General features: G+C 34.9%; 1 protein-coding gene across 1 annotated transcript in view; it reads right to left on the bottom strand.

The window, feature by feature from the left end:
* Positions 1-1275: 1275 nt before the first annotated feature.
* LOC134539193 (protein ERGIC-53) overlaps positions 1276-11959 on the bottom strand; it is a 29364-nt gene continuing 18680 nt past the window's right edge. Inside the window, exons 10-11 of the mRNA XM_063380964.1 lie at positions 8704-9006; positions 1276-6439 (exon numbers count right to left, since the gene is read on the bottom strand). Coding sequence (XP_063237034.1) covers positions 6403-6439; positions 8704-9006 — 340 coding nt within the window. The 3' untranslated portion in view covers positions 1276-6402. The remainder of the gene's footprint in view (positions 6440-8703; positions 9007-11959) is intronic.

Here is an 11959-nt window from a genome sequence, read left to right as displayed (position 1 = left end):
CGAACACAGAATAGGATTTCTAAGACAAACCATTTTCTAAGATTGATTTTTCACTTTTAGACAGTTTTTTTTAATGGATGCATTTATGACCATATATTTTTTTTTTTTTTTAAATCTGTGTCCGATGTGCTTTACGAACTGTTGAACTTAAGTTTGGCTAGTTTTTGTTTTCTTGGCATTTCATTTATTTCTTCATGACTAGGTTTGAGATAGATTGGTAAATACTACTGAAGTTAAGCTGGTTTTCTGTTTTTTTTTTATATTCATCTTTCTTGTTCATTCTTATGGTTTCTCTATGACATACAGTTAAAAACAGCAATGATGTATGTCCATGAAAATCTTTTAAATCAACCAAATCCATCAAAGGATACTGTAGAACATGATGGCACTTTGATTTTAAATCATCTGTAAATATATTTATGGAACTATACTAAAATAACCAAGATTAAAATGCTCTCTCCAACTTTACATCATCTGTGGTAGGTAGTTAATTTCATTTGTAAGCTACATTTTTTTTATTTGAGATCATACCCACATCCTTAATGTTCTCAATTATCTTTTATTCAATTTAAAAATACCATAAAATCTATATCTATACCTAACAAGCAAGACGTTTCACTTACTTCTGTTGCGTGTGGACTCTACCCATACACTATTTTTCAGGTGACAGTAAAGAAATAATATGAGTAGTAAATATTTGTGTAGGTACTTAATAGTTACAATGTTAATAGTTTTACCTAAATTAATCAATGCAAATTTAATAGTTTACTGCAATATGGTTGATTCTTCATGAATTATATTAAAAAATTTTAATTAACTTCTTCAACTTGAGTGGTAAGTTAGGTGTAGAATGAGTGTGAATTTCCTATTGTATTTGTACGAAATACAGTCAATTAAAAAAATAATTATTTTGTAAATCTACATACATGGAAATGTCTGCTTCTGTAAGAGTAGGGTTTAATGTAAAATGTTAGAAATGGTTATGCACGTGACTATTCCCAGCCGGATCAAATCTGGATTTATCACAAGTGGAAAATGGGCAGGCTTTGTTGAGAGCCGGACTGTTTTGTTGAGATAATCCCATCTCTCCACCAATGCTCCATTCTCAATCACAGATGTGATAACTCCACAAACCCCCTTTACCCAATAACTTAAGATCTAGTATGTACTCCAACCATGATGTTCACTGAATAGATGGTACCATTAACACACCACTTACTCCACAATTAAAATTATGCATATAATAATCTAAATCAAAATAATCTACGCATAAACTTTACACAAAACATTTTATTAGAACAAATTATCAACAAGAGCAGTCATACAGTTCTGAAACTATAACAAATATAAATCTGAAATTACTTTTGATACAAGTTATCAAGAGCAAATTCCTGGTTATCAGGGATGAATTTTCAGTTCATGGTTTACTTCACTTTTACATTTTTCACAAACAGTTGGGATTGTATACATAACAAATTTTTTTTTTCTTTTTCATTTGGCCAGTGATAATTTTCAATCTCAAAGTCTCAAAACAAAGAAACATCAAGGACTAAACTGGCTGCTGTAACACACCCTATATCACTTCTACACAAAACAAACTGAAATAAGCAAGACTTCAGTAGTGAAGTAAACATACTTTATGGTGTAGCAACAAAGATAAAGGTATGATGCTTGCCCTTCTGTTATTAAAATTTTTTTTTTTCCCACCAGAAACATGATGTCTTAACCCCAATTGAGAAAACACCTGTTTCATTCTCCACAAGATAAACTTTAGAAAAACTCAAGGAATATACTAGCATTCTGAAACAGACATTCGTAAACATAAACTACTTTGAGATCTCAAACTATTTTTTTTTTCCATGGTACATTGACACCTAAAGTTCTGAGCACTGTCTGGCAGTCTATTAGTGATAGAAGGTTGCAAAGCAAATCAAAGAAGAGACATTGAGAAGCAAGTGAATGAGTGTGCGAAGAGCAGAGGCCAAAATTGGGAAAGAAAGAACAAGACCGACGAAGGACAGAGGAAAAAGGCAGTTGTGAAGCCCTATTGGTCACAGACTGAAAACGGCCAGAGGAAGATGAAAAGGACAGTCTTTAAAATTCAACTAGTTTATAGAGGAAATGTTTAAATAAATAACATTATATGAACAAATAATGACCAACCAGGAATTTGCTTGAAATAAATAAAAAATTGGACAATATTTTTTTTTATACATAAAAACTATACAACTGAACATAAAATTAAGTGCCACATATCAACATAAGTTAATTTCCCACAATTACACAGTTTGTTTACTACAAATGACTTGGAATGATTAACTCTTTAAAAGCACATCAGTACAGGAAAGAATGTTTTACAAAATATGGAAGATCTCTATTATCACCGATTCAACAACAAAAATCATGAACACTATTTTGGAATACAAGGAGAAACCTACAAGTTGACAGAAAAGCTGAACAATTCACCAAATAAACACACACTACTATTCCACATCGGGGGCTGATTACAACTGGGCAACTAAAAATTCTGCCGTTTAAAAGAAATAAAATGCAGAATAAATAATAGAATGAAAAAATTATCTATTTTATAAAATTTATAAGCAGCACATAGGTATGGTTTACAACAGTTATCCAGTCATAGCATATTATAAACCAAGCCTACTGGAACTTTAGTGTGCATTTAACAATCAATATTTAACCAATTTTGTTCTTACCTAGTTGTACTACTCACCCCACGAAAACGTCCTGCCTTTAAGCTGCATTTTCATAATCCGTTAGATGGCTGACGTGCTTGCTCAAAGCAACACAAGCAATGTAATATGTAAACAAACATTTTTCACAACTTCAGCTAACAGAAACAGAAAAATAATATTTGCACTAAAGCAGACCTTTTCAGTCATACATAAAACTCAACACAGAAAAATTTTAAGTTTCAAAATATATTGCACATTGCAAATTTTGTTTTAAAAAAACAATACGGTACCAGGCAAAACATTTCACTGCATTACATAGGAAAATTCATTAAAATAATTTAAGTGACCAAGTCACCTGAATCACTTTGACGCTACAGACAGAATCGAGACTTTTAATGCAACACTTTTTTTTTCTGCTCAACTGATGGCTTCCCTGCTGCCATTATGAAAGAGAAAAAGAACATCTTGCTTTTTGTTTCCAGTGTGTGATCAAATTGTGTACTGCTAGGAAGGGTGCCTAATGAGTAAAAACTAGTTCATATCATTACTAGAACTAAAATATAAACTCAATGGCACAAAGTTGAGGAAATATTAATTTAGTAGGTAGAATCTCAGTGAATATTTAAACAGCCATTGTGTTACCCAGAAACGATTTTATTTCCAACGACCATAAGCAATTTAAAAAAAAAGGCAATTTTCTCAACGTGCATAAATTATAACAATAGTGACAGCAGGGAAGCCGATGAGATGCCCAGGATTTTGCCACGGCATTCTGTGCTACATTTATGCTTGCAAATCATCAACATATCCTTATGGTACACAAAAGCTAAGTTATTAGTTACAACTCCCACCGCCAGAAAACGCTAGAACACGAGTAACCGAAAACAAGCAGTTCCATCTTTCTAGAGGCAGCAGCAGTTTGAAAATTGAATTTCTTGGGGAGGGCAAACAATTATTTTGAATCTAATACTCCCTACCATTTTTTTTTAGAATATAGGTTTTGAAAATTCTACGCAGAACTAAATCAATGCAGTTTTCTGAAAAGCGGCAGACACCAGACATTGTGGAAAATACTAACTACAATTAAAGGTAAGCGTACCCTGTAACCAGATGAAGGAAAAAGAAGAGGGAAGGAAGAAACACAGCAAGAATAAACTTTCTGAAGCAGTAGAACGGCAAAGGTTGAAGGATTTAGCATGATACCGTAAGGCACAGTGAGGCTCAAGACGTAAGGGCCTTCGGGACTGTGGTGGGATCTGAAACAATTGGTCAATTGACTAGGTTTGTCGAAAATCGATACCCCAGTCGTGCAGGAGAGGGTTGCGATCAAACACCCTTAAACCTCGGTCCCTCCCTTTACCCGGCACATTCCTATTAGTAGCTAGACCCCACCAACAACTTCTTAATATTTGTGCGCTGTTAGCTTGCTGAGAGGTGTAAACAATCATTCTCATTTAACAAACTTTAACACATGAAGGTAGGCCAGTGTAAATGCTAATTTTTTGATGCGAAGCAAATGAAACATTTGCAAAGTTGAACTGCGAATATTGTTCTCAGAAAAGCTGCATTCCACTTGTTTTATAAAACACATAACTGAAGTAAAAAATAATAGTTTAACGTTTGTAATGTGTCCGTGTGCTCTTGCATTTATTGCTTTTCAGTATTTATTATTAAGGCCTGAAACTTATTATGTAATTTTTTTTCTAAGCACATTTTCAAGCTGTAATAGTATAACTTTTTGAGATGATTTTTACAATAAATTTGTATAATATTTAAATAAAAAGTCATAAAAACATAAATGCTACAGCACAGTGCAATACAGTAATGACAAAGGTATTTCAAAACTCATGAAAGAAACGACAGTTCATGAAAACCACTGAATTTGTTTTGATTCACAACACAGAGGATGATAAGTTCAGCTCTGTGGCAAAGTGTCTGTAGTTACATATGTGGGACTTTCTTTAATGAAAGTGGATACAAAATAACCTCCCATTTGGTGATTGTAAATAAAGGAGTCATGCCGGGAATTAAAATCAAAACACAAAATTTTACTGCATCACATGTGCAATTACACTAAAAATCCACACCCACAGAACTTGGAAGTATTGATTTCATTAGGAATGATGAGAACTTCTGGTAATACGCAATATGCAACACTCTTCATACTAGCAGTTTCCTGATTACAGTATTTATCACAACAGAAGAATACATAGTTAATGCTCTCCACAATTTGTATAGTATTTACTATCCATACATATGCATTGAGAATAGTCAACCAAACATAAAAAAATAAAAATATTATCAACGTATTAAAAGTAGCTTAAGTCAGCAACATACAACAAAAATTCTACACCACCCAAATGCACCTAAAAAAATAATTAAAGGAAACATTTTTTTCATTACTTAAGACCAGCTACCCATTAAAACCAATATTGATTTAACTATCCGTGACATCAACAAAACATTTCAACAACGTTAATCAATTAGCGAGTATGAGTGACAACCTTCTGCTTCTCAAAACTCTAGCACATTTAGGGAGGAAAAAAGCACTGGGCTATGAAATTTTGAGTGGAAATTAACCAAATGCAGAGATTTTAACCATCACGAGAGAAAAGTTATGAAACATTTCAGAGACAGTTACACCCAAAACTAGATTAATATAGTCTGCACCAAACCATTCGTACCCACAACTCAAGCACTAGATGATATGCTGTAGTTTTTCTGCACTGAAACATGCTTGGTCAAACAACACGTTAGTTATTCCATTTTCTTGTTAATAACTTTATTCAAATGCTTTTCCTGTAAATTTAACAATACACCCAGCTCTCTTGCATTTCATGTTTTTGTCTAAAAGTTTTTCAACAGATATTTACTAAATATTAAGGTTACACAAATATTCACAATTATAATTACTTGCACAACATTTTACACTTGAAAATATATAGTAAATCCCTCTTAAGAAAATATCCAGCACAGCAACTTAAAAAGGATCAGCACTGGGCTCATAAATACATACATTTTTCCTTTTGAATAAAATTTCTCTGTTAAAAAGTTTAAATTTCTAATACCTACAGAAACATCGGAACAGGGATTTACTGTAATATTTAGTACGTATTTGGGAGAAAATTTATGACTGAAAAACTAATCCAAGAGAGCTATCAGAATAAATTTACAGGGAGAGCCCTTCATTAATGGTAATGACAAGAAAATGGAACCCGCAATGTGTAAGACCGAACCTCAAGCAAGATTACCAATTTTAATCAAAAATTGTTCTCACTATTCAAAATCTGCATACTTTAGATTAGGTAATAAAAGTATCTCCTCACATAACCCACAACATAATCATGAATCACAATCAACAAAAATGTGAAACCGCGAAAACAACCTATTTCACCGTGGTCCCAATCAAAAAGACACCAGCTAGGCATGCATCTCAGAATGATAGCTTCTCACCAGTCTTTTCGCTTGCAGTAAATAATGTCCGTTATTGTCTCGTTTTCAGTGACCAAGGAAAACCCAGCCGCCTCGACGTCACTGTTTGACAGGTGTTGACTATTTGATTATAACATGAACACATCCTCTGGAGAAATCCACTTGTGCAATTACACTGCATGTATCTTTGAAAAATGCATTTTCAGAACATTCGACGTCTCCACCAGTTATAAACCACCTTTTGTTCTAAAATAGTTTTATTTCAAGTGCTCCTTGGTCAGTAGAATTTCTTCGCTTGTGCTTCTTTGTTTTCCCTGAAACAAAAATAATCTCAATAAATCCATTTAACATCAGCAAAGGAAACATATTTAATTAATAGAACTTCTCCACACAACGATAGCTTACACATTAAAAATGCAATATAGTCTAGTGCAGCAATAAACATTAAACAATTTTTTTAGATACTAACAGCAAATTTCTGAAACTACAATTATAAATATTCTTTAACACATATAAAATAATCACAAGAAAAAAGTATCCCAAAAAAAATCCTACCATGTATTTTATAATTTTTGTTTTAACCATTTCTATTACACTTTGTCAATTCCTAAAACATTTTTATTCATTTTTATTTTAAGTGAACAATTTTATGCATATTTTATGTTGTAATAATCTTTAGTTTTAATTATAATATTAAGGTATGATTTTATATTATATAAATTCTAATGAAATTAACTTCTTTCACTGCCATAGAGTCTGATATCTGCTAGAATGAACACCTTCAGCTCACACATTCAAGAATTGATAAACTCTATGTATCAGGGTATATATTGTCCACTCCAGTGCAAAAATAGAGTGAAAGGGTTAAATTTGATTTTAATGTTTTGTCCAAAACAAGATTAGACACACACAGACCAAACATCCAGGCAAATAATAGTTTTTTTTGGTGCGAAGTGAATATCAAATTGAATGTTTAAAATCTTTGCCATTCCAATCGAACTGCGAATATTGTTCTCAGCAAGGTTGTATTACACTTATTTTATAAAATACTGTATGGAAGTAAAAAAAAAATAATAATACTGTAACATTGGTAATGCCTGCCCTGACTAAGTGATTAACCAATTTGGCCATATATACAACACCATTCAATAATAATTATAATATTATAAACTAACCATACATAATGATACTAGGTACTGATAATTCACAAAAGCAAACTCGAGTTCCTCATTTTATTATTTTAAGCGTCCAACTTTATTTGTGCAAAACATACACAACGTAAAATAAAAATTATGAGTGAATCTTAGGCTTCATGTTTTAAAGCTTTGTAACAAAAGTACAACTTTATATCAGACGCGAAGCTTTGCATTACAATCATATAAAACGAATACCAAATTTCCTGGCTAAGTCGAATCAAATATAAAAAGAAGCTTTGACCTATCAATTCGCTTAGAAGAAGCTTCGCACAGGCCTACAAACATCACAATTCACAGTAACTGATGGATGTAATCAGCCACGGTCTTTTAGTTCGGAACCACCCCAGCATTTGCCTTTGAGGAAAACACGGAAGACCGGAATCAGGATTGCCGGCCCGGGACTCGAACCCGGATACTCTGCAAGGAGTCTTGACACACTGCACCATCTCACTCCATACTTCAAGATAATAGGGTGATCGGCATGAAGGCTGGGTTGTACCCCCCAGCCACAGCCATGGGCAGATGACGACGGCGAACAGACGAGGCGAAACTACCGCGCTTCACCAGTGCCTTCCCTCCCAGTATGGAGGTGAAAGGACCACACCACACCCAGTTCTGGGAACACGAAGGAAATTATACAGGAGTTAAAAATCCCTGACTTGACTGGGAATCGAAACCTGAGGCTTGTGGCTCAAGAGGTAGAAGGCTCCATACTTTATATGTACATTAGAGCTGTGCCGATACGAATCGGCATAAGCAGATCTACCTTGTATTTAGTTAAATCAACGTTTCTGCCGATTCACAACACACTTGTTAATTTTCGGCGGATATTAATGAAAAATTAAAGTGTTTGCCATTACCTAAAAATTCACGACTACCCTATTCACAGTTCGTAGTATTACATACTTTCAACTCCTTATGGCTGCCACTACAAACAACGGAAATTACCAACTGCTTGAACTACAAAGATATGTTTGTAATATAATTACGGAAACATTTTTTTATATTTACTCATTTCAAGTTTTAAAAATTGAATTTAAAATATATATCGGAACATTATAAGGCTTCACACAATGTAAATTACTTTAAGAATGTAACTATGTGTGATGCAAAGATTTATTGAGAAATTTTAATTTGTTTTCTGCAAAATAGTAAATTCATCCTTTTACATGTTACAAGGAATACACCACTCTATTATGCTTACATATTATAATTCTACTGTAATATTATAATTTTATTGCATTTTGCATGATTTTTGTGTGACTCCTGTGTAGTGAGAAAATACTATTTTGGCTTTGTGAATAATTTGATATGAGATTGCAAATTTAACTGAAATGTAACAGGCTGCACAGATGCCTAGTAACTGATCAAGTGGCACGTACTTGTAGAGGGAGTACGCGAGCATGATGACGAGCTGGACGGCCAGGAAGACCAGGAACACGGAGGTGGAGAGGCAGGCTGCCTGCGGGGGGCACCCGCCCTGCTGGGGGGCAGCCCCCCCCGCCCCGGGCCCCAGCCTCTGCAGCACGGCGCCCACGTCCCGCTTCACGGCGTTCATCCCGTCCCGCATCTCGTTCACCAGCCCTGCCGTGTCGTACCCCACCGACTGCACCTGCGCCGTCGGCTGCCGCGCCTGCGTCTGGATGATGGCGTCCGTCTGGGCGTTCACGTTCGTCACCAGCGTCCTGCGCACGCGCAGCGACGTCAGCACAGCTCCGCACGGTTCAAGCTTCGAATATATTGCACCCTGAGTACAAGACTATCGTAATTCCAAAAAAAATTGAGTTTATGAGATATTTTTTTACCGTAAGCAGGAAAATAGTATCATTATCTTAGGCACTGCAAGACTATCGCAATATTATATTTAATTTAACGGTACTTATGGCAAATAATGTAGTGTTGCACTCTGGAAAACATTATATAAGAATATGTGCAAGACTATGGCATCTGAGTTGTGATAGTATTGTACTGATTTTTGAGTTACGATAGTCTTGTACTCAGGGTACGATATATGTATACTGTATAGAAGTCGCCAGCCCAGGTTAAAATTTCTAATACGGTTTTGAGGTAGTTGGTTAGTTCACCGCCGCAAATCGCCACCACCTCTAGGGGCATCGACTTGTGGTGGTCCCTAGCGGGACAAGTGTCGAACTCTTCAAAACACCCCTCTTCCCCCCTCCAGTTGAACGACCTCGAGCTGTAGTGAATGATTGGTGGGGGGGGTGCGGGGGGAATGACAGCGGGCGACAGTGCTGCGCTCTAATGTGTAAATAACAACTAAGACGATACACGGCGTTACGGCAGTGCACTGCAGCGGTGAAGTTCCCAAGCTGCTCATCATACGCTCCTGAAAAACGTAGAGTAAATCCTATCCACTCGCGACTTCTATACAGTATATATATTCAAAGGTTCAAGGTAGTGGGTCTTAGCATAAAACGAAACGTACTAAATAATGTCCTAGGTTGAGCAGTCTTTTGCATGGTTCTCATCAGCTGTTTTCTGTAAAATGAACAAAATTAATTACTACACGAAATAATTTTTGTTGCCTTTTTGTTTCAAATAATGTGGTTTTTTTTAATGGTCTTATTTTCAAAGTTATTTTCCATGGAAGCTGAACATAATAAAACTAAAATTGGATTTTTACGTGGTTTCGTTATTAATACTGAGCTTGACTGTGTAGTAAAAACCCAAATGATAGTTTTCTTTCTGCAAGCTTTAAAGATTTTATTTTTTAGGCCAATTTCATTTTTAAAACAAGAGATTTCTGTGTTATTGTTATCATTTTTAAGAACTCTGTTTATTTATAAAGATGGTACCAATTTATAACGAATACAACACTGATACTTCATCAAAACAGTGTCATTTCAAATGATACATTATGCACTTTTACAATATAATAATTTGTAATACGCATGTCTAATTACATACTGGGAATAATAAAAATAAATCAGTATATGTGCATTAAATTTTTTTTTTTAAATGAGTTATTAGCTTATTACTAACAGTTTCAATATAAAAAAATTTCCAACCTATTTTTTACATACAATTTGGTATTAATTCCACGCTAAATCATTTACATTCATTTAATTTAATCCACCAATCCTTCACTTAGCACGTCTTCGGATTGAACGAATTCATTTAGCGCAATGTTAATTTTACTGTCCCAGTCTTGAATAGCACATCTGTAAATTTCAGTTAGCACAAAATTGCCACAGGCAAAAAAAAAAAAAAAAAAAAAAGTCGGGATGACGCCACAAAGTCTGCTTCTACTCGGTAAATAACAGATGTACAGTGGCATACAGTTAGCTATACGAGGGGGAAGAGATGGGCACGCAGCTCTGACTACAGTATCAGCTGCTGTACAAAAATCAGCTATGGAAAGTTAAGTTGCAACTATGGAGTGTAAATAAAGGACCAAATATTTTTACTTCCGCGCGTATGCCGCCATGCTATACCATTGCCACCCGGCAACAGACCTAGCCGTGATGAACTTCAGTCTGTCCAGTGGCAAGGAACTCGCACACACAAACACAAAGAAGGTAATTGTACGTACGCAAACACCTGCAGATGGAATCATAGTGGAATCATGGCTTCCAAGTGCATAATGCATCATGTTCAAGTATTTGAGACAAAACTAGAAGTATTACGGCATGCAGAATGTCATGAAGACCACACTTATGTTGGTCACACTTTAGTTTTAAGCAAGTGAACTGTGTGCACAATCGTACGAGACAAGGACTCTATCAAACGTTTATATAAGTCTGACGCTGTTGGTTGTACTAGTGGGAATATATTTCACATTAGATACTGGAACATAAATTAAGAGATGATTGATCCATGGAAAAGATTGTTAAATGAATGGTGCAGTAAAAAAAATGACGTGCCTGACAGGATTGGCGTGAACCAAGCGGTGATACACGAATAAGCACTTATAATTTTTGAAAAATTAAAATGTATTATCTGTTTCACTGCCAGTAAAGGATGGCTTGGAAAGTTCCCAGAAACGTAAGTGACGTGAGTTGATGGTCACGCCCGGGCGGGCAAGTCAACCAGCCGACTGACAATAACTATCTCCAGTTACGTGGTGTCGTATTTGTCATACAATGTATTCGATGGTAGGCTTATAAAGATAAATTATGTGACGTATTTATCATTGTGTGTTATTCTACGCATTTATATTACGTAAAGAATATTTTTTCTACACATTTTGGAACACATTAAATAAATTAGTCGTGCTATTTATGGAGACCAATGCTTAAAAATACACAATTTTTAATAACACAAACATTTTTATGAACGCATTAGTTGAACTAAGTGAGGGATTGGTGTATATTAATTTTTTTTTTTTTTTCATTTTGGTCCTTTATGGTGTATTAACTTGCATTTCAGGGTTATATGGTGTTATTTTGTCTTTATTACAATTACCATATAATCTTGTCCCTAGCGTGTTAAAGGAATTTACAAGGGGGAAATTTTTTTTTTCTCAAGCTAGGACTATAAAAGCAACACAATAGTAAATTGAACAGTTTATGATACCGATACCACTGCTATCTTAACAGACAAGCAATAGAAGACTGCTAAAATCACAGTATAAAATTCAGTATTCTAAATGCAAGGGGCAGATATGTAATTCCATTT

The sequence above is a fragment of the Bacillus rossius genome, chromosome 15, assembly GCF_032445375.1.
Source record: "Bacillus rossius redtenbacheri isolate Brsri chromosome 15, Brsri_v3, whole genome shotgun sequence".
NCBI classification, from domain to species: Eukaryota; Metazoa; Arthropoda; class Insecta; order Phasmatodea; family Bacillidae; genus Bacillus; species Bacillus rossius.
This window is presented reverse-complemented; position numbering and strand designations above follow the sequence as displayed.